The sequence below is a fragment of the Gymnoscopelus microlampas genome (genome assembly GCF_963454915.1).
Source record: "Gymnoscopelus microlampas genome assembly, chromosome: 14".
Classification (NCBI taxonomy): domain Eukaryota; kingdom Metazoa; phylum Chordata; class Actinopteri; order Myctophiformes; family Myctophidae; genus Gymnoscopelus; species Gymnoscopelus microlampas.
In genome coordinates this window covers 25,275,646-25,300,862 of record NC_139951.1, presented here as the reverse complement: position 1 = coordinate 25,300,862, position 25,217 = coordinate 25,275,646, and the positions used below count along the sequence as shown (strand labels likewise).

At 44.2% G+C, this 25,217-nt stretch overlaps 1 protein-coding gene across 1 annotated transcript in view; it reads right to left on the bottom strand.

The window, feature by feature from the left end:
* Window positions 1-25,217, bottom strand: part of fam20cb (FAM20C golgi associated secretory pathway kinase b) — a 75,814-nt gene that overhangs the window by 15,559 nt on the left and 35,038 nt on the right. Inside the window, exon 4 of the mRNA XM_084078514.1 lies at window positions 1,113-1,205. Coding sequence (XP_083934640.1) covers window positions 1,113-1,205 — 93 coding nt within the window. The remainder of the gene's footprint in view (window positions 1-1,112; window positions 1,206-25,217) is intronic.

Here is a 25,217-nt window from a genome sequence, read left to right as displayed (position 1 = left end):
CACACACACACACACACACACACACACACACACACACACACACACACACACACACACACACACACACACACACACACACACACACACACACACACACACACACACACACACACACACACACACACACAATGACAGGCACAATGACAGGCACAAAGACAACATTTTCAAAATAGCAATAGACTTCTTCACCACACTGGCTTTGGAATAATTCCTATATTAACTGTTAGGTAAAGCCTTACTGTCGCAGTACTTAATGTACTTAACTAGGACAGACTAGCATGTGCATGTGACTTGAGGGTGTCATTCTTTCTTGGCCTTATAAGAAAGTCAGAACATATTATGTTCTAACAATCTGAATATTATAGAATCAATGACACCACTTCCTGCTGGCCTGGTATATATGGTGTTGAGTACATATTATTGTATCCAGGGTTGCCAGATCTGCTTATTATAATTTCCCCGCAAGATTTTTTTAAAAATAGCCGATCTACAAGCTCACACCGCATCGCATCGCGACGTGTTGTGAGCTTGTAGATCTGCTATTTTTTTTTATAATAATATTTTAATAATAATAATAATAATAATAATAATAATTATAATTATAATTACAATTATAATTATAATTATAATAATAATAATAGCAATAATAACAATAATAAATAAATAATAATAAAATATATATCAATTTTGGGGTCCTTGACAAATGTTTTAGAACCACTGTATAGACCATTGGTTCTCAAAGTGGGGTCCTTGAGGGAGTCCCAGGGGGTCCCCAGCTAAATGATAGATAGTTAGGAACCAAATTGACCCTTATGTGTCTGTAACTAACGGGTCCATTTGGTTCCATTCGTACACTCTCAGAGTTGAATTAACATTGATTTACAAAATAACTTGGGGTCCCAGAGACAGAAATTCCATTAAATGGGGGTCCGTAGCATAATGCATGTCAAACTGGGGGTCCTTGAAATTAAAATGGTTGAGAATCACTGCTAGAGACGTAAAAATCTTCTCTTATGGGGGTCCCTGGCATATCTTTTCAAATGGGGGTCCGCGAGCTAATAAGCGTCAATTTGGGGGTCCTTGGTTATAGACCATGCATGTATCTGACTCACCTGTCCAGGTGAAAGGCAGCGATTTCAGCATTGTGTCTCTCAAAGTCAGAAAAGTAGAAGAAGTCCGGAGGGGTTTCCTGCTCCCGGGTCTGCCTGCAGGGACAAAGTTTACACAGATTAGAGGTTGCATATATTCAAGCAACAAATAGCAAAGCCACATGGGATACTGGGCTCAAGCACATTAGTAAAAAAGGGATACAAATCAATCAGCATTCAATCTACAGTAGACGCCCCACTTCCAGTTGCAGTGCAGGTGTTATTTTGGGGACAGCAATGAGAATAGATGATTCAAGGTTAAAAGAATCCTTCTGAAGTGTCTACTCTTGCGCTCTATCGCTACCTATTTCTGTCAAGTGCTCACGCTTACCCCCCAAAAACTGCCTTCCACACGTATTCTGCCTTAAAGCTCTTACTGCAGGCAAAGGAGAGGCTCTTAAAGGCTTAAATCGCCAAGCTGACGGAAGGCAAGCCAGGATGGGGTTCAGGAACTAGACAGGGATACTTGTCCAGGTGGCTGCAGCACAAAAAGCAAAGTCAAAGGCACTGAAGGTGAAAGCACTCCTGGAGATCTATAGGCCTATAATAGGTCTATTATATTACTGTACGCTATACATTTATACCAGGTTCTATACCATTTTATGCATTATACTGCCATTCTATAATGCCAAGTACAGCATAAACGTTGCACTGCAAACGTCTGCCCTCAGCTTGCACCTGGTATATGGAAGAAATGCAAATTGGCCTTTTGGTATACAACAACAACACAGCTGAGGTTTCTCCAACGCCTTCTCTTAAAAGACCTTCAGTTACTTTGTCGCCCACATGCTTGCCGTCTCTCTGTACTGCGTTACTGACAACAAGAAACACACCTCAGGGACTTCGGCATAATATTAATGGATAAGACCTGTTGTAGCCCCCTGCCGCAGCTCGATGACGGCAGAAGTGAAGAATGGAAACTTAAGTTGGCCCAAAGTTCTCTTCCTCTCTCTCCCTCCAGTCTTGATCCAATCAGAGACTGCCTCACTTTCTTGACTTTCACGTACATACATACTGTATAGTCTTCACCTACTTTGCCTCCTCGCCGCTTTTCTCTCACTCAGCTATTTTCTCCCGTATTGCTGCTGTGTCCACGGCCCAAATTCTCTAAAGCTCTCTCTCCTGTCCCCCATCACTCTGCTCCTCAGCTGGTGAGCTGGCTGGCTGATTGTTCCTCTGCAGCTGTGGGGCTGACATATGCACCAATCATTAACTAACCCAGCATGGTGCCCGCCAGCGCACAACTCATCCATTCAACATTCCTTACTTCTCTCTCCATCTCTCTGCTCTCCCTCTCACTATCTTCCTCCATCCGTCCCTCTCACTCCAGCTCCCTCTCTCTCTTTCTCTCACTCTTCTCTTCCTCTGTCTCTCTCTCTCGCTCTACCTCTCTCGTTCTGGCTTCACTCCATCTTTTATCTCACTCCTTTTTTTCCTCACGTATAGACATATATCTCCTCCTGTCAGCTTGTTTTCCTCCCACCTGGTCTCTTTCCCTGCTCATCCCTCTGTCATTGTTCTTCTTCTTCCTCCTCCTCCTCGTCTCGACAAGTTTCCCCTCAATCTTTTCTTCTATATTCTGCCTATCCCTCCTTCCATCTTGTGGCCATGGAGAGATGGAGAGAGAGAGAGAGAGAGAGAGAGAGAGAGAGAGAGAGAGAGAGAGAGAGAGAGAGAGAGAGAGAGAGTTGCCTGTAGATTGTATCCGCCTATGCTTCTGGCTGGCGTCACTTCAGGGACGCCGTTCTCTCCCACGGAAAATGGATACAGTTTGTGTTTGACAGCTGGTCTTCCACCAAACAAATAGGAACAACACTTTCTGCCGTAAGGACAAACTACATTAACAAAGTCGTTACATTCAGTTGACACTCTTACAATATACCCTATAGAGGTGATTATAATGATCTCAAGGTCATAATATGGCAGCTAATGGGTCGAGCCTGTGACCTTTCACTTACAGTACAGGACACAAGCACTACTGAATGGTTTCTGACATTCCACAAGCAGCCGTTTCTACCCACTTGGAACACTAGCATCCTTATTCTGGGCGTAACATTTGGCGGAAATAGCCAATCTACAAGCTCACAACGCGTCGGCTTGCGACGCGTCGTGAGCTTGTAGATCGTCTATTTTCAGCGAAGAGATTTGGTGTACAACGGACCAAGTACAGAGCCGACCCCGGTCAACTAGTTTACTAAGTATATTATAGAGGGTTTAATGGCTAAGAGGGGAGATGAGGTGATCGTACGTTGCAGAAGCAACCTTACTTGACGCCATTGTTTATGACAACATTTCAAAAGAGTGAGAACACGTTTCTGAGCGAACGCTTCATGCGGTCAGTACTTCCACGGCCTTCCATGACTTGCAGGAGGGTGTCGTCATAGAGATATGTCTTGGACCACAATCCTGAGTAAACATTCTCACACAATGATTCATGGTCATCCAGAGCGTCGACCCGGAGAGCATCCAGAAAGCATTCTTCACATATCCCTGCTACAACGGCTCTCCCCATGAGCCCCGGATACAATGAAAAAAACACTTAGGTTCCTATTCTTCTATTGTGAGTGAGTATATATATTGTAGCTGCATATGTATGACATGCATATATATACACAGTGCATTGGTGTTTACCTCTAAGTAGTAGCCTATACTTGCATACTTTTTGTTTCTGCAAGCCAATGTCTGTTTGTGTGCTTGTTTTCATCAAAGTGTGTGTGTGTGTGTGTGTGTGTGTGTGTGTGTGTGTGTGTGTGTGTGTGTGTGTGTGTGTGTGTGTGTGTGTGTGTGTGTGTGTGTGTGTGTGTGTGTGTGTGTGTGTGTGTGTGCGTGCGTGCGTGTGTGTGTGTGCGTGTGTGTGCGAATGCACGCTGGGGGAAGATAAATTAGCCCGTCTGTGCCCTGGCCAGGGATGAGGCTACACGGATGCACTCCTACCACCGACTGTGAGCCAGGTCGCAGGGAGGCTGGATAATTACCATGATACACATACAATCCAAATGCCAATAAAGTCTATGACATCACACCACACTGTCAAGACAGGAAATGAACTGTGCTATGTCTTAATGAGGCCCTTGGGTGTTTTATTTCATTTTCTTTTTTGTTTCCCTACCAAAATTCACATTTTCTGGTTGATATCATTGTGTTGTATCGCTTTGCTTTCCTGTTTTGGCATCAAGTTTTATCTGTGTGCAGTTAAAACTAAAAGAAAACAACAATCTAGAGAGAAACGAGATGCCCTTTGACCCACTGTTGCTGTTATGCATTATTCAACATTTGTTTTCATGCGTTCTCCTCTGGTTTTGCCTCTACTTTCAGGAGAACCATTATGCATGGTAGCACGCTGCATTGGTGGCATAGCAGAGGAATACATACGGAAAACATCCATAAATGCATAACGCGCCACAGTCGGATCCATAAATGTTTGAAAGCACACTAAGCAATAAGCTCAAAGAAAACAAGACAAGAGGGCGATGTTTGCTGCCGAAAGGCAGCTAGTCTCTTTCAATTTAGACTGTTCAGTTACGCTTAACCTTTAAAATATTTACAAAACCACAATGGATTTGCATAGAATGTAAAGTAGACACAGTACTATGCACCACACTGCCAGCAGACAGATAGAGGAAACTGCCTGATAGACAGTGTCTATCAGGCCTCTTGCATAGAGAGTGTTCATTTATAGGCTACACTCTAAAATCCCAACAAGTGTTAATTTACAGGTGCAATGGACAGCATTCATCTGTTGCATAAGTTTTGTTATTTCCCTGCTTCATGTCTATAAGGCAGCAAGCATGTAGTTTGCAACATTGTAACGGTGATGACTGCCTCCAAGCTTCTCTTTAGGGGAAAAAAATACCACACACAATGAAAACAGGAGCACGCATGGATAATGGCTGCTGTCAGTTTACAGAGGTAGCCAAAACAATAATTCTGGGGGCAATACTTTTATTCCACACCTATTTAAAAGCTAAATTATTTTCTTTTTATTATTTGTTTACATAAAAAAAAGTTTTATCAAGCTTTAACTCTGAGGTGTGTACATATGAACTCTCAGAGTTTCAAGCGGATACATGAACACTGAGGAATTTACTGTGTATGTAAATTGTGCATAATACAAAGGCAAATGGCAGTAACGCATTTGTGTGTTTTAAAGGTCTCAGGTCAGAGTGTCATTAAAGGCCTTACATTTTTTTTTATTTGATTTGATTTATCCCCCCACACACACTTTCAAAAATAACAATAATAATAATTGCAGATCTACAAGCCAACAACACATTGCATCTTTTTCTTTACTACTTGACATTTTTACTTGCCCATTGGTGTGCTTGGGCACAAAAAGTTTGAAAACCACTGCTCTACTCACACCTGCTCTTTGCCTTTCTAGGGCAATGCTGTAAAACATTTAGACACAGAGTTGGTGTTGTGAAGTTATGGAGTGGTTATTTCTAAGTTCTACTAGTATGACTTAACCCTCTAAGACCGGGAACGCATACTGTGTCATTTTAAGATTTCTTTGGCTATTCAAAAATAGCAAAATCGTGAAAAAAATATTCTTTATATTTTTTTCAAAAAAACTGTTAGGATTTAGAAAACATTTTAAGAATCGGACTCAGGCCATAATGGGTTAAAGAGGTCAAAGATATGGTAGCTGGCGAGATGTACCGTGAATGACCCCATGGTCATACATAGTTTATATACTGGGAAGGTCAGACAGATTCTTGGCTCTGCTTCCTGCTTTGAGGAGGCCTCAGCAGCCAATGGGGAAGCAGAGTTCTAGGCGGCGGTACCACACAGGAGTGTGAAAATATAGCATAGCGTGATAGCAGTAGATAACAGCTCCATGCCAGGAACGATACCTGTGCATGCATTTCATAGATGACCTGTGAGACACGCAGCGAGACAAGGGCACTATACAGTATGAGACCTACGGAAAGGAAGAAGCACTTAACCAGTGTGATTTAAAATCACGTACACACTGTTGCATATATGAGTGCTTTCATTCCAAAACCCCATACAGTATTCATTTCAGAAAAATATCAGAAACATATTATGGTTTCATTATTACTATTTAAATGTACTAAGCCCTTCAATTTATTTATTTTTTATTTATTTTTTGTTTCCCTACCAAAATTCTACATTTTGTAGTTGATATCATTGTATTGTATCGCTGCTTTCCTGTTTTGGCATCAAGTTTTATCTGTGTGCAGTTAAAACTAAACAGAAAAAAAAGAAAACAATCTAGAGAGAAGCCCTTTGACCCACTGTTGCTGTTATGCATTATTCAACATTTGCTTTCATGCGCTCCTCTGGTTCTTTAAATGTCCTAAGCCCTTCAATTTATTTATTTTTTATTTTATTGATAGACATACTCTGTTACAAGTAAAAGTGCAGAACTAAAGAAAATATTTGAGTGAAAGTACAAAAGCATTGGCATCAAAATGTAGTTAAAGTACCAAAAGTAAAAGTACTAAAATGTTTGAAAATAGAAGATCTATAAGCTCACAACGCGTCGCGATGCGACGTGTTGTGAGCTTGTAGATCTGCTATTTTCAAATAGCCTAGGTATAAAATAGGGCTAAAGTGGTTAATGTATGTTTTATAATGTAATAATTCATATCTGCAAAGTAACTAAAGTTTTCAAATAATTGTAGTGGAGTAAAAGTACAATATTTGCCTATGAGATGTAGTGTAGATCAAGTAGTAGTGAAAGTATAGACAATTGGAAATACTCCGGTAAAGTAAAAGTACCTCAAAATTGAACTTAAGTACAGTACTTGAGTAAATGTACTTAGTTTACACCACTGAAATTCAGGATTAGGTTGCTATTAGGCCTCTTCCCATATACAAAATGCATCATAGGCAGAGAGCTCACCAGCAACAACAAGCCACTGCGAGTTGTGGTTCCAAACAAGCAATGCTTTTTTCTTAGCGTAAACACATCCGCTCACTTCATATCATGGCAGATATGCATGTTTTGGAGCAAACTGTCTGCACATGTCCCCTTGTCACTGTGCATAAAGCCACGTTGTGGAACGAGGGGAAGTTTTGTCTAGTTTCAAAGTCAAACTGTCAATTGATCACTGTAAGCCAATAGCTGTGAGGGTAGGGCAATACTCGGGATGAAAGCAGGGCTCTGGGGTAAAGAGATATGCTGTAAAATATAAAAGGACAAGGGCATCATCCAGCCCCAGTGGGTTGCCACCAAAGGGCTGACTCCACAGACCTGTCATACATCATCTGTCAACCCCACACACACACACACACACACACACACACACACACATACGCACACGCACATGCACACACATACACACACACACACACACGCACTGAAACGCCCAAAAGCACAGAAGCATACATACATAGGCATATACACAAGCACACGAGCATGGGTATACATGCAAACACACACAAACACACACAGACACCCACATTAGTGCAATGGTTCGCAAACTTTTTCATGTCAAGGACCCCCAAAATGATATGTATTAGGTTGCGGACCCCCCTCTAAAAATATTTTGTTCTATGCAGGGACCCCCCAGAAGCAAAGAATTTAGTTGCAAATGTTCGCTTAAAAAATACAAATATATTCAAAGGTTTGCACGAATTTTCACGATTTTTCAAAAATAGCAGATATACAAGCTCATAGCGCGGCACTCGGTGCCACGCTATGAGCTTGTAGATCTGCTAATTTTGAATAGCCAAAGTATAAAAGGTTAAAATTATTGTGACGCTATATTAACACATTTTTGCTGGGGACCCCCTGGAACCCTCTCAAGGACCCCTGGGGGTCCCCCGACCCCACTTTGAGAACCGGCGCACTAGTGAACTAGACTGGGAGGAGGAGCCTATTTCCCCATATCTATTCTCATGGTCACCTCCAGGGGGGGCCGTTGAGCCGAGAGGAGGAAATCAGCCAGGCGTTAATAAACACTCTGCACCGAGATACCACAGGACACCGAATCACATCCCTGGGTGAAGAGGAGGAGATGCAGAAAACATCCCCACAGCGCCACAGGAAGCACGGAGATGAGTGGAGGTGGTATGGCGTTTCAACTGGAGCGTGGCGTGCTGCGTTTTGAAAGGCCTGACCTTTTTCAGAGATGACGTGAGATAAATTGAGGACAAAGAGAGGAGAGGATACCAAACCCACCCGGGGGCTACGGTATCTGTGAAAACATGATGCACGCACATTACTGCTACAGGGCCACAGCACTCTGCCACTAGGCTGATGCGCTGGGGTAGAGATTATGGACAGCTGTGACTGCACAGTGAAATCCTCCACTGTTCATTCAACTCTGTTCATATATGAGTGTAAAAATGGACCAGTAAGGGAGCACACTCTACTGTGTTCGGTAGAGGTTATGCGTATGCGTGTGTGTGCGTGTGTGTGCGTATGTTTATGTGTGCCTGTAAGCGTGCGCGCGTGCGCCAGTGTTGATTTCGTCGACTAAAACTATGACAAAAAATGTTCGTCGACTACCTTTTTTCACTGACGAAAACTATATAAAAATGAAATAAAAACTAAGCTCTGATGACTAAAACTAAGACTAAATATATTGACAATTTTGTCAACAAATAAAAACTAGACTAAAATGTTAGGGAGGGACTAGAGGAGAAAAGATCCAGTAGAACTAAAAGACAAGTTATTTTATGTTTGGTTGCGCTTGGGTGTTGCGCTCTGAAAATAGCAGATCTACAAGCTCACAACGTGTCGCGCTGCGACGCGTTGTGAGCTTGTAGATCTGCTATTTTCAGTATGCAACAAAGTGTAAAATCAGCCATTGCGACGCCATCAAGGCACCGCCAAAATACATTTTAGTCGACTAAATCAACTATAATCTTATGATATTTAGTCGACTAAAACTAAAACATTTCAGATGACTAAAATATGACAAAAACTAAATGGAATTTTATTCAAAAGACTATGACTAAAACTGAATCAAAATTTGCTGTCAAAATCAACACTGGCGTGAGTGCGTGTGACAGACATACACGTTATGACATACAGTATGGCAGTGCGTGCGTGGGGGAGAAGCAGTAAAGGAAGAACAGAAAGGAAGTAAGAAAGAATTAAAGTTAGAAAGCAGACACATACTGTAGAGTAAAGACAACGATTGATGGCCCAGACAGGATGTGAAGAGTAGCAGAAGGAATGAGCAAGAGGCCACAACCTTGACTTTTATTTGTTTGTTTGTGCGTGTGCATGGCATGCGCGCACATGTGTGTGTGTGTGTGTGTGTGTGTGTGTGTGTGTGTGTGTGTGTGTGTGTGTGTGTGTGTGTGTGTGTGTGTGTGTGTGTGTGTGTGTGTGTGTGTGTGTGAGTGGGGGGGATACCAGGTCAGACAGTAAAAATTCCACTCAGAAATTATTGTAGCCAGTGCACTACACACTACACTACACTACACACCAACAGGCTCTCTGAACAACCCTCACACACTGCTCCAGGTGTGTGTGTGTGTGTGTGTGTGTGTGTGTGTGCGTGCGTGCGTGCGTGCGTGCGTGCGTGCGTGCGTGCGTGCGTGCGGGCGTGCGGGCGGGCGTGTGTGCGTGCGTTTTCTTAAGTGTGAGTTCCCCAGGCAGTGCATCAGTCTCCTCTTTACTCCCGGACTCCTTCACACCCCCCCACAAACCTAACACACAGAGAGAGACAGCTGTTTGCTTCTAGACTAGTGCTACTCTCTCTCTCTCTTTCTTTCTCTCTCTCTCCCTCCATCCATTTGATCACATCTCCCTGCCTGTTACTCTCTCTCTCTCTCTTTCACTTTCTCTATCTTGTCACTTTAGTGCACATGCACAAACACGGAAGCCAGGCAGATTAAGTAACACAAACACATACACACATACACACATACATGCGTGGATTGCATGCACGTGTTAGCAGTTAAGTGAAGGAGGACAGGGGGCAGAAAATAAAAGGCTGTAGCTGACAGGGTGACAGACTAACACACACAGTGTCACTTGACAAACAGCCTTTAAAAAGCATGCTTCCCGTTTTTTTAGACTCAGTAATTCTTAACACAAACACGGCAAAGGATCTGACGGGCAAATTACACTTCTACGGAGGACCCATTCGTAAGCATTATCATCATAATTCAGATTATCATAACAAGCTACGTTTTTTTATTCTCAGGCCTCCTCGGGGCGACGTCGTCGGTCGTTGCATATGGAAATATTTCCTCCCGTCGAGTAAATAGCCGCAACTCCTGCAGAAGAATACTTTATAAACTCAACCATGTTTCCTCTACGTGTTTCCTTGCCCCCCCCCCCCCACCCCTTTTCAAACTGGAGCCACTTCAAAGGAGGCCTGTGTTTTATCTAAAAATAGCCCTAAATGAAAATCATTCAGCAAAAACACAGCTATTAGAGGTTTAGCGTGTGGCAAGACTCCATGAAATGTGTTTTCTTTTTTCTCTCTCTTGTGTTGAGCAGGAAGGGCAGGGGGAGAGGACACACACACACACACACACACACATACACACGTACTGTACACACATACTGTAGTACACACACGCGCGTTGATGTGTGTACTATATCTAGTGTTACTGGGAGGCTTTTAAGATGACAGCCTGAGACAAGGAACAGACAGGTGAAATGATTATGCACCTGCAACACGGCGCCATATTAGATCACACATTACACACACATTACACACACACACACACACACACACACACACACACACACTCACACTTACGATAAAAAAAAGAAAAGAAAATGCCATTCTTACGTTTTTATTTGCCATTTTTAGCCCTAAACCTAAAGTCTGAGTTATATTTAGTTGCTATGCTAACCGGTCTCATGCACGAATAATAGCAAATCTACAAGCTCACAACGCATCACGCTGTGACCCGGTGTGAGCTTGTAGATCTGCTATTTTCGGTACGCAATACTGACGTGCAACTAAGTATAAATCAGACACTAACACTAACCCCCCTCTAAATTCCTAACCCTAAACCTGAATCTTTTCCTAATTGTAAGCCAAACTTTAACAGTATAGCAAGTATAGTAATACAAGTGTACACACACACACACACACACACACACACGTACACACACACACACACACACACACACACACACACACACACACACACACACACACACACACGCACACACACAGTTAAGCTGGAAAAAAACTGGTACGCTTAATATCCCGGCGGCTACAACACTGTGTGCGAGGTCTCTCCTCTTCATCCCGTGCTGACGGGGCTGTTGTAATGTCGGCAGATAAACAGGCCATAAAGATGGATCCATCATCTCAACATAATCTGAGACAGATTTACCACAGCGCTCTGACAGCCTTCTCCATCTCCTGCCTTGTATCGGACACGTCCTCCTCCCACAGCAGCACGCACGCACGCACGCACGCACGCACGCACGCACGCACGCACGCACGCACGCACGCACGCACGCACGCACGCACGCACGCACGCACGCACGCACGCACGCACGCACGCACGCACACACACACACACACACACACACACACACACACACACACACACACACACACACACACACACACACACACACACACACACACACACACACACACACACACACACACACACACACACACACACACACACACACACACCTCTTATCTCTCTGCTTATGCTAACTCTCTCTGACTTTCTCTCTGTTTTATCTCTCCCTCTCTCTCTCTTTCTCCCAACAGTCCATGCACCAACACTCTATCAATTCCCATCTCTCATCTCTCTCTCTCTCTCTCTTTCAATCTCAACAACGCTACCACAATATCACCACTCATCTCTACACACTCACTGACACCGTTAATCATTCGTTCTTAACTGCTGCCTGACATTATACACATCCTACTGTACGAGCAGTGGCTGTTTAATTTCTTCTTTCTTGGTTTTGAGTTGTTTATTAAGATTCATGCACGGTGGGCGCCTTATGGAGGGGAAAGGAACTGGTTGGAATAACGTGTTCCTTCCACGCGCTGCGTACGACCGGAGAAACTCCCCCCTATCGGGTGATAAGAAGCGGCCTGCTCGCTCCTCATGCATTGAAGGAGGCATGAGCTTCAGCTTGGGCTCTCCCTAGGCTGGCAGAGGGAGAGTAGCGCCCAGGATTACATAGGCAATTGGCACTGGATGAACAAAAATATGGGTTACAAAATCGTGGGATACAAATTATTAGAGAAAAAAAAGATTCCTGCTCAATAAAATAAAATAAAATGAAGAAATAATTGAATAAAAAGCTGGATTTATATGTTTACATCTGTCTTATGTTCTAACAACTAACACACATGGTCAGAATCAACATCCGCACCTCTTCCTCTTTCTGCCTGCCAATCACTGGGATTTGAAGCCCTCAATGTCCCCCCGCTGGTTCTCAATGATCAAAGGCAGTGCATGCGTTCTACACCTGATGAAACCTGGCCATGAGCACTTTCCATTCAGCATTCATGACATACAGTGTCCATGAATATGCGATGTATACACTACGCCTTCAGCCCGGGCCAGCGGAGAGATTCCCCTCTCATACTGCTACATGACATTTCCCAGAGTGCACCACTCCCCAACCCCCAACCCACCTTATACAGAGCCGGGAATATTCTTCGGAAATAATCATTTCCCATTTCATTTAAAGTGCATCAAAGCCAGTGGGGAGTCGGGAAGGTCTTCCAAGTTAATTAAAATGTTCTTTGATTAAAAATTGAGCTTGAGAATGCAATTAAGAATTTCAAACGGCCTAATATCATTCCCTCTCACCTCGGAGTCAGAGTGGAGTGTGCAGTGGAGTGGAGTTGGTATAGAGGATGGGGGGCGCGGGAGGATGGATAGAGCCAGGGAGGGTTGGATAAGGGAAAATGCCAAGAGAGAGCTGGTTAAGTGGATGCATGGATAGACAGTGTGTATCTGTCTGCCCTCAGACATGTTGGGTGGCTCTCCATTGAGCCATACAATTAAAGGAGGGGAGGGAAGGAGAGGGAAGGATTGATCTGTGAGGAGTCGAGTGAGAGAGAGAGAGGGAGGGAACAGTCGCGATGGATGGCCTACGACAACAACACGGTCAGTCAGAACGTGGAATGGCTGTCAAGCCGGGGCCGAGTGACGTTATGTGGGGCCTGTTGAAAGTTTAAGCTCGTAATGCATCGCGCCACGTTGTGAGTGAGCTTGTCTATCGACAATTTTCGCTGTTGTTTGCAGGACACCGTTGTACAACAAACTACAGTAGAAAATATGGTACAGTATAAGTCAGGGGTCTTCCAACGTTTTTCAGGCCAAGGACCCCCTAGCTGAGAGAGAAACGAAGAAAGGACCCCCTCTATATTGTATACAATTGTGTTTCAGATTAAACAATTTTTCCCCCTATACTCTACCTCTTTGCCGAAAATAGCCGATCTACAAGCTACCAACGCCTCGCAGTGCAGTTTCTACATCAATTCGTTGATATATAAAATGATTTAAAATGTATTTAAGAAAAAAACTTGATTAACAAAATAAGTAATCAAGTAATTGAATAATTGCTAAGAAAATAATGGATAGTGGCAGCCATAAACAGATACAGTACACAGTATAATACAGTATATGAGCAGACACACTAGATACAGACATACAGTATTGTACAGTATATTACAAAAGACAGATGTAGGCGAGTGAGCTAGCAAATGTGAAGAGTAAAAAACCCAAAAATGGAGGCTGGAGGAAGCTGGCTGTCAAGCAAAAAAAAGCAAAAAAAAAAAAAGAGAACAAATCTATCCAGGTTTGCTCACAGTGAGAGAGAGAACCAAATCCCATTTTCCGCAGGAACTAAATGAAGATATGGAAAGCGACAGCATGATAAACACGCGGAAGATTTAAATTCAGTGTCTTGACAGGAGTGTAAATGCCTCATTGAATTCCCATATAAAGGACTGTCGTGCCAGGCGCGAGGATACTCTGATCTCCATTTGTACAGCGGAGGTGGATTACATGCATGTGTCTTACAGTGTGGGGACAGAGAGAGAGGATGATGTCGTCCACACTGCATAAAAGATGATCCCAAATCCTCCGCCATTGTTTTCGGGTCTCAAACACGTGACATCAATGAAACACTGTAGTTGTTACCCCAGCTAGCACGACTCTGCTGAAGCGCAATAGAAAACAGGACTGCACGGTTACTGGTGTACAAATCACAGGATGTTTGCACTGCAAGATAAATAATTTTCAACAAAATTACATATTCTGTCATATTCAATTTGATTTGTACCTCAGGCGTTCTCTTAACAGTCATCTGACGGACAAACTCTCTCTAAGACAAAATGACCAACATCGTGCTATTTGGGAGTTGCGGTATAGTGGAAATTGGATTTTCAAACGCTCTTTGAATAATTGCGCAGCAAACATCAAGTAAAAACCTGTACGTCAAGAACATCAGCATTTATGTGAAATCAATGGCAATTCAAATATGTCATTGTATAGCATTACAATCTTTTCACGTCGAATGGCCTCCAATCAGCAGGATGTAATGTTACATTCCGTTCAGGCTGGAGAATAACTGGCAGATGATTAGGGGGACAGCGTTCAGTAAAACTGATTGCTGCGACCTTTTCAAGGCTTATTCTGGACCAGCAGGAGTGGCTGCCATCCACTTAGCATTGATCTATCGACCCGAAGTCCAGGAAAAACCTAGCACGGAGCCCAAAGGTGAATCTCATTTCCTAACGTGCACAGACAGCAGACACACGCACGCACCTACGCACACACATACACAGTCAGTCACACACACACTGCACAATAAAGTAAGTCTAAAATCTTCAAATAGGCACTTTGTGTAAACATCTACACGACACATCTGCACACGGACACGATGACAAGATTGATTGTATAGGCCCCTGCCTATTCTCCTTACACCACAACACATCATCAGACCATCTACCTCGGTGTGTGCGTGCATGTGCGGCAGTGCGTGTGTATCTGTGTGTACATCTTTGAGCAGGCTTTGCAACAGCGTAGCGTTGCAATCACCAAGGTGTAATTGGAATTGACCATCTCGTCTCAGTAGCTGCATGCTACAGTAGGTAGAGTTAAGAAAAATCAGCACCATTGTCCCATCTAATGAGAATTGAGTTTACTCCAGTGGGTCAAAGGTCGAGCTTGTATCGCCCTCTCCACTTGATTCCTATTACCTATTTATATGTAAACGACAGCAGACGATAATGTTGCGTTGCATACAAATAAGCAGTGTTTCCCCCCATCTCCCTAATTACACTGGTCCAATAGAAAGTAGTTTGCCTGAAAGATATTTGGGGCGCTTGAGATTATGCTTAAGAATGTTCTCCTTATTTTCTTTCAAGCCAAGTTTTTATGAAGTGTCGTAACTTTTTTTTTAAGGATCCTGAAGCCTGTCCAGGAACTGAATAATGAATGAAGGGCAGAGCTGGTAATGCCGTGCAATATGACATCCCTCATGCATTCTTGAAAGACTTGGACATTATAAAACTGTGCTTCCTCGTCATATGACTAATAAAATATTTAGTTCAGTTAGACTTACGGAGATCAAGAATCTGGAGAGGGCCCAGGTCAGAACACTAACAATAACATTTCATGGCGGAAAAACTATGTAAGAAGGGGCATCTGTGTGTGTGTGCGTGTGTGCTTGTGTGCGTGTGTGTGTGTGTGTGTGTGTGTGTGTGCGCGCGTGCTGGGGATAAAACACACATGCGAACACACACATGCGAGCGCACGCACGCACGCACGCACAGGCAATGGCATCTGGCATGGTGATTGGTTTTATTATTGTAAGTATGTACTGTATGCATAATGTAGCGGGTAGTTGCAGGTGTTTTGCGGATAAGGCAGGTGTCCCCAAAATAGCAACTTTTGCACAGGAACACCCCTTGCGCAACTCCTAAATCCTCAAATAGTGGGTTTAGCCAGTATGGGCAATTATAAGGCCCTCAGTATTTTTACCATAATAGTCGCGCATCGACCACCGTTTCCCCTTAAAAATAAACCTTTACAGATGAATGGGTCTCCACTGTCTGCACAGAAACAAACAACCACACAGGACTAACTGTACATACACCACTCTTCCTTTTATGGGACTTTCATCATCGATGTCTGTGTTTCAAAACTCTGCTTCCCTCACTCTCTCTCTCTCTCTCTCTCCTTTTACCTCAGGCAGTGAACTGTACAGTAGGGAGAAAACGTGTTTTACAGCTCAATACAGAACTTGTATCGGTGCCACAGATCTGTGCTGCACTCTGCTGGAATGGTTTCCTTTTTTTGTCACTTCTGTTTGTCATCTGGGTTTTTGCGTGTGTGGGCCCGGGCTTACCATCTGTTGATCTGTTACCAATGATCAGTGGTGGAAAGTAACTAAGTACATTTACTTAAGCACTGTACTTAAGTAAAAGTTTGAGGTATTTGTACTTTACTTGAGTATTTCCAATTTCCAGTACTTTTACTTCTCTCCGCTACATCTCAGAGGCAACTATTGTACTTTTACTCCACTACAATTACTGTATGTCATCACAAGCACATCACATCACATCACAAGCTCACAACGTTGTGAGCTTGTAGATCTGCTATTTTCAAACATTTTAGTACTTTTACTTTTGGTCCTTGAAGTACACTTTGATACCAATACTTTCATACTTTTACTCAAGAAAATTTTGAATTCTGGAATTTTACTTATAACAGAGTATTTCTATATTGCAGTATTGGTACTTTTACTTAAGTAAAACATTTGAGTACTTTTTCCACCACTGCGTTGTACCCCCTGGCTGGCCCTGGATTGAATCCTGTCCTCATGTCTACCTTACTGTAAATACAGTATCTCCCCTGCTCCTGTTCAGCTTTTCAACTATCCCCCTCCATATAGCTTACAGCCATACACACAACTACACTTTGAAATCCCACTGTCCTTGTTGAACAGGACATAGGCCTCTGGTTTGAGGGCGTTAAGCGCTGTGAAACACAGCAGCTGTACAGCTGGCTCTAACAGATTAAAACAGTGGGCCAAATGAAAAGGGACAACCCACCACAAGAACACTGGCATTTATTGAATTTTATGTCACCATTTGTATCCAGTCTACGTGGTTCTCCGAATAAATGGGAAGCGGGACATACATTTTTGCCAGTTAGATGTTGTTGTGTCATTACTCAAACGTATCCACAAGTTTCCTAGGGCGTTGTGGGCATGTCAATTTGATCCAATCAAATCCAATGAAATCCAATGACATCCAATGAAATCGACAGGAAGTGATGCCAACAACCCCTAGGAAACTTATGGATACATTGCCAGTAGAATATTTCTAACACGCCCACATAGGGAGCACATTCACGGGGACGGTTTCTCACAATTCTTGGGGACCTCGGCACCGACAGTAGATTTTGTTGCAGCATAAATTAACAACTTTCACACTCTCACTTCACCAGGCATTACCTGGTTGTGCAGACTATCCATGCTCTGCATTTGGTTATGGATAGAGGTTGTTGTTGTTTCGTGATGTCAATCATGTCATGCACGTAGCAGAATGAGCTGTGATTGGTCTAATTTTGAGGGGACAGACATACATACAGTACATACTACTATACGTACGGATAAAGCCTGTTAAAGAGGGGGGGAGAGCAAATTTCTCTACGCCGCCGTGACACCGTGAAATGCATAAACGGCTGAAGCAAGCTCAATTGCAAGAGCACATGAGAGAGGCATAAAACACAGGTGCCTGAGGTGATACCCAAACCAATTGCCTTTCTCTCTCTCTTTCTCTGTAAAGCAATTACCGGTAATTATCAGCGCCCTCCACTTGCCTCGTCCTTAGCACCCCGTGCACGTAGCACACCTTCGCTTGCTCTCGTAAGACCATTCTTCCATTCCCATTCCTCTGTATCTACCCCTCTCACTCCCTCTCACTCTCTGCCTGCCTCCTTGCATGATGTGACACAGCAGCCGTCATCCGCCCGGAACAAAAACAGCACAGGAGGATGCTGTGGGGTGTCGCTGAGGCTGATGGGACGGCGTTGAGTGCCAGGCGCCTTCATTATTCACGCCACCCCCCCACCATCCACCTACAGCCCCCCTCCCCTCTCCCAACCACCCACCCGCCTCCTCCATCGCCGTCCTTCTCCCCTTATTTCCGTCCCTCGATCCCCTCTCTCTCTATCCCTCCTCTGTCCCTCCCGCCCACCCCCGTTGCTCTCGCAGCGTGCGGTGGATTTATCCCATTAAGACCTTTGAAGCCGATTCTACAAAATGTCTTCTAAATCCCAACAGTAATTCTGAAAAAACGTATGTTTCTATATCAGTGGTGCTCAAAAAATTTCATGTCAAGGACCCCCCAACATGATATGTATTTGGCCCGCCGACCCCCCCATCTCAAAATATTTTGTTCCAGGGACCCCCAGACGCAAAGATTTGAGTTAAAAAATGTTCCTTGAAAAGAATATATATATTTAAAGATTTGCACATATTTTCAAGTTTTTTTCAAAAATAGCAGATCTATAAGCTAAAGAAAAATAATGCTTTCTTTAGCTCAAATCAAAAAAATGACACAGATGCGCCCACAGGTCTTAATGGGTTATTAGACGGCATTACCCCGGAGGAGGCCCGGTGTTACAAAAGCCTTACATCCGAATGGACACGACAAGAAGGAAGCCAAGGAGACAGGCGGGCAAAAGGGGGATGAGAGAGGCAGGGAGGGGGCGGGGGGGAAGGAGTGATGAGAGGGAGAGAGAGAGCGAAGCAATAAATACTCTGGCGAGAGGAGGAGGAGGAGGAGGAGGAAAAAGAGAGAGATGCCTAATTTATGCTCCATCGTATACGACGGCATGAAGGACCGAAAATAGACCTGTAAGCTTATAGATCTGCTATTTTCAGTCCGAGACTGTGTCGTACGCAGATGATGTCGTGCTTGAGCAAACTGAAGACATAGTCAGAGGTATAAAGACAGGTGGCGAGGAGAGTGAAATAACCCAGCAGGAGGATCACAACACAGAGAACATGGACTGGGGGTGGGGGTGGAGGAGGGGGTTGGCTGACAGAGGAGAGATGTTACAGTAAGGAGAGGAGGAAGAGGAGGAGGAGGGGGGATACAGAGACTTAAGCCCTATATTTGTCGTTGTACGGCGAATAGCGGAAAAAATAGCTGATCTAGCGCTTAAGGTCACGACGCGTCGAGTTGTGATGTATTGTGAGCTCTTAGATCAGCTATTTTCACTATTTTTGAAGATTTCTGAATATACTTAAAATACAAAAAAGTGAAAATGTTCGATTTCTTTTTTGACTACATGCCCAAAATAGGAGAGAGAGAGAGAGAGAGAGAGAGAGAGAGAGAGAGAGAGAGAGAGAGAGAGAGAGAGAGAGAGAGAGAGAGAGAGGGATAACAGGGCTTGACAGCAGCCTGCGGTTCACATGGACCACAGGGCTGGGGATGCATTTTTTCAGAACCATCGCCTTCAACAAAGCCGAGCCAATTATGATTTAATGATACTGGGGGAAACGCATGGCTTCACTGAGGGCCGCCTCACAGATGAACAGAACAGGAGGTGTTGGCCTCTGTTCTTCACTCAATACGCTAACTAACCCTTTTACCTTCTTTCCTGTCCCACTCTCCCTCTCTCTACTATTCTTGCCTTCATTTCAGAAATTTTCGGAACCTCTCTCTATCTTTTTTTTTAACGCAGTCTCCTGGCAGTCGGGCGGGGCAGGGTGGGGCGGGGCGGGGTGGGGCAGGGAGGGCGGGGGGGCAAACGAGCCACAGCGATGTGTTCGCTACACACAGGGAAACCCCATGGGAGCGGTTGCTTAACAGGCCAGATTCATCAGCATATTGCATCATGGGAATAAACAAATATACATACAGTACAGAGTATAGGCACGCGCAAATGCTTACATACATACTGTACAGTACATTCACCCACACAGCCATGAATAGATAATACACAGAAATACACACAACAAACAAACGCACACTCATATAAACAGACACAAGCACACACATGAACACACGCAGAGCAATGGACCTCCCCCCACCCCCACCACATGGCAAGGTACAAAAGCATATAGCTGCACACACACACAGACACACACACACACACACACACACACACACACACACACACACACACACACACACACACACACACACACACACACACACACACACACACACACACGCGCGCGCACACACACACAAACACACACGCACACACACACACACGAGTCCGAACAGACATGCTGGCTGGCAAGTGGAGCGTACTGAGCAGACGGTTAATGATGACTGCGTGACAGCATGAGGCGGCCAGGGCCAGTCCATTCCTTCAGATCACAGAGGGCTGCTTGGCACAGCCTCTGCCACTCTGCAGAGATGGGCACAAATATTAATCCCCCCTTTGAGAGAGTCTGCACACACACACACACACGCACACACGCACGCGCGTGCACGTACAGTATACAAGCACATAACGCCTTAGGCAGCAGAGAAAATCTGCGCGATTTAGTATGGTGAAGGAAATGCGTGTGCATGTGCATGTGCATGTGCATGTGCGTGTGCGTGTGCGTGTGCGTGTGCGTGTGCATGTGCATGTGCATGTGCATGTGCATGTGCATGTGCTTGTGTGTGTGTGTGTGTGTGTGCGTGCGTGCGTGTGTGTGTGCGTGTGTGTGTGTGTGTGTGTGTGTGCTTGCATGCAGAGAACCACTAATAAACACATATAGGCACAACTGCATTCACACATGCATGCAAGCAAAGAAACACATACATGAACTGTCACTTACAAGCACAACCCCCCCATACACGCACACACACACACACACATGCACACACGCACACACACACACGCACGCACACGGCGATGCTATTACGCCCCCGTATTTTGCCGTCACAGACAGGAATTCAAAAAGCTCAGACAAAGACACACAAACCAAGGTCCCTTCCTAAGCTCTTCAAACCCCCCCCCTCTTCTTCACCGAGCCGCTACACGGGGCCTTTATGCAGCCGGCTTCTGGTGGCTGGCTGCTAGTACAGAGAACAAAGCCTACGCGCTCTAAGGTACGACAGTACATCGCAGAGAGGCTGACGCCGTCCAGAGCCACTCCATCGCTCTGCTCATTGTTCCGCAGACTTAGCGGGAATAGAGCGACACTAATAGAATTATATTGCTGGGAATGAGAGAGAGGGGGGGGGGCAGAGAATACGGCGTATTCATTTTTTTTTTTGGCAGCTGCTGTGCGGTGAGAGGGGTCTCCTGGATATGTGATGGACCTTTTGTTAAAGCAGTGAGCACTCAGTAAAGGCAGCAGCGCTGTGCCTGGACCCTGACACTAAATGAACCCACAGACACACAGACTGGAAGCACCGAGGGGAATAGCATCCACATCTGTGATGGTGGGGGAAGAGAGAGAGAGAGAGAGAGAGAGAGAGAGAGAGAGAGAGAGAGAGAGAGAGAGAGAGAGAGAGAAAGCGAGAGCGAGAGAAACCCCAGGCAAAGTTATTTCCAGTGCATTTTGATGCTGAGTGAGCAGCTAAAGTGGAATTTCAAAAGTGTAGACAGACAACGCGTACACGCACGCACGCACACACACACACACACACACACACACACACACACACACACACACACACACACACACACACACACACACACACACACACACACACACACACACACACACACACACACTGTGGGTGCGTGTGTGTGTGTGTGTGTGTGTGTGTGTGTGTGTGTGTGTGTGTGTGTGTGTGTGTGTGTGTGTGTGTGTGTGTGTGTGTGTGTGTGTGTGTGTGTGTGTGTGTGTACTCCCTGTGGAGGGGCTGAGGCCAGGCCAGGTCTGTCTGGAAACAGCTGGATTTGGACTACATTACTTTACATCACCCAGGCACACACTGGGGTCGGTCAGTGCAGCAACGCAATCTGTTTTTATAGTGATATGCTGAGGCTGAAGCACTGCTTCGTGTTATTAATTTTGAATGTACGCTCACAAGGACCGAGCTTACAAGATGCACTGTAATAGCTGGCTTGTAACATCATTTATTTTCTCCATTGAATTGTATTTTTTGGAAATAATGTTTATAAACCTACTACTTATTTTCTACAAACGGATCGGAACAAAGTCCTTCACATCAATTCATGCATTATCCACTATGTCCCTAAATCCCCAGAACACATTTTGTTCCCAAGGAAAAGGTGTTTCGGACTGCCTCATGAAATGATTCTCTAGTGCCATTAAGAAACCCTGACATAAAACCAAGTTTCCTCCCTTGCATTGGCAGAGAAAACCTTATGCATTAATACTATATATTTTTTCCCCTTTTTGGACGGACGGACGGACGGAACGGACGGACGGACAGGGTGCAAAACATAGTCTCGGCCACGCCTTTCGGCCGCACGGAGACAATAATATTGCGCAGCCCTATAGCGTTAAGTCATTCTGTGTAACACAGATTTTAGTTGCCTTTGGCGACACTGCTCAAAAAGGATGCTAAAGGGTCCTAGTGCCTGAGGATATTTAATTTTGGAACCTAACAAGGTTCAGAAACTATATTTATTCGTTCAAATACATTCAAATAAATAGATTTCCGCAGTGTCGGGGGCAGACACATTTATGCGGAATGGTTATTGTGAAAAATATACCAATGAAAGATAATATCAAAAAGAACTTTTGTTTAATTTTAGAAAGTTACACGGTATGACTTTAAGTCAATGCTCCTGCTGAAATCTTCTCAGGTGGCCTCCCAGGTATGCAGAGAGCCTGGAGGCAGACACACTGCTCTAGAATTACAACTGAGCCCAGGGTTGGCACCGAACCAAAGTTAATGGCAGAAAAGAGTCACAAGTCCCGCATGGTGATTTTGATGGATGGCTACATGGCACACACAATCGAGGTTTACTGTATATACTGTAACACGCACACATGCACGAAGATACAGTGTAGTTATTGTTTAGTCACAAAAAGCTCTTGTCAATACTTTTCAATGGAACAATTATAAAACCCACAGACAAAAATAGCGGAATTAGCAGATCTTCAAGCTCACAGCGCGTCGCATCACGATTCATTTACAAAAACAAAGAAAATGTATACGGAAACATGAGGATTCTGTCCGACAGCAACTATATGTGCATGGAGACACTTGCGCACGCAAACATACACACAGAATTTGTCCACTGACTTAAGGCAATAAAGTCAATCATATGTGTATACCGCATGAACACATACAATAGATACCCTTGCGTACTTGCACACACATACACATACACACACACACACACACACACATATACACAATACACAATGATCGTACACATGCACACAGTGAACCACATCTCTTAACTCAATCCTATTGCATTTGGCTCCAGCCTCTGTAACATTATACCCTGTCTTTAGGCATGTTTGTATGGGTGACTCGCCCCAAAAAGCCATCCTCCTCCTCCTCCTCCTGTGTAGCTCCATGCTACCACAGCCAAGCTAGTCAGACCAGTATGCATGACAATAGCCTCCATGGCAAAGAGGCCTCTCAGCATAGAGATCCTTCTGTTTGGTTCTATAGAAGCCCTCAGGAAGGAGGGAGATGAGAGGGAAGATCCAATTCCCCCCCCGGTCCATAATACTGACTCTCCTGTTCACTCACTACCTCCAAGCACTCACTACTCTCATATACATAGGTGGATGAGAGGCGTGCATGCGTCCGTGCATGCGTCCGTGCATGCATCCGTGCATGCGTCCGTCCGTCCGTCTGTCCATGCGTACGTGTGTGCGTGTGTGTGTACTTATTACTACTAAATTTAGTAGAATTTGAGAAACATTTTCTGGTCCTCACAATTGAAAATAGTTTTTCAATTTTTTTTTTTTATTGTTTTATGGTAAAAAAAAAATTGGGGCAGTTACTGTAGGCTTACACTTAGGAAAAGATTTATGTTGGCGTTAGGGTTAGTATTTAGGGGTTAGTCTTAAAAATGGCCAAAAACTGTAAAAAAAAATATATATTTTTAAGTCCTGAAGTCAATTCTACAAATGTCTTCTAAATCTCAACACTTTTCTGAAAAGCGTATGATTCTATATCAGTGGTGCTCAAACCTTTTCATGTCAAGGACCCCCAAAATGATATGTATTTGGCTGCGGACCCCCAGAAGCAAAGAATAGAGTTAAAAATGTTCGCTTTAAACAATATATATTGAAAGATTTGCACACATTTCACAATTTTTCAAAAATAGCCAAAGTGTAAAATAATGCTTTTTAGCTCAAACCAATAAGTGACACAGATGCGTTCCAGGTCTTAATGGGTTAATAAAATCACTGTCCTAAAATGTCGATGTCCTCACAAGTATAGTAGTACAAACATATGTGTGTGCACACACATGCACGCGCATGTGTGTGTGTGTGTGTGTGTGTGTGTGTGTGAGCAATGCCCCACGTCAGTGTCCTTGATTGCAAGTGAGCTGTGCCCCCCCGAGAGGCTTTGTGTGTGTTCCAAGCAGTGAGGCGGTAGTAGTAGGTAAGACTGGGTACATATATAGAATGCAGTCAGAGACTCCCTTTGATTGGGGCTGAAGTCATGTCTCTGCCCTTGTTGTCTTTTATGTCGGCTGCATTAGTAATAGGAGAGTAATCACAGCGGCCATTAATGTCAAGCCATTTCCTCTGCCCTTGTCATGGCGGGCCCATAGGGCAGAATTACGCTTGGCCCCTCCATCACTCACTGGACGAGAGAAAGAAGAAGATGGGGGTGAAAGGCAGCTAAAAATCTCCGCTTGCTAATGGATTTTTTTCCCTGATTTCCAGTGGCTTCGGACTCCCAGCGAATCCTCAGGGGAGATGGCGGGGCTGATAGACAGCAATGATTTGACTTCTAATGGAGAGAGAGAAGTGAACATGCTTCTCTCTGGCCACAGATGGATGCACATGAAGAGACACTGACGATACTGTAGATTTGATTTTTAATCTTTTTGTTGCTGTTGTAATCCTTCTTCACAAATAAAATGAAAAATATAAAACATAATGTGGAAAAAGAATGTGTAGTGTGCACGCAACATTTGGCACTGATCCGTCCAGAGATTTACAAGATTAGCTCCGGAAAAACACGCAGACAGACAAACAAACACACCGAACGACCCTCT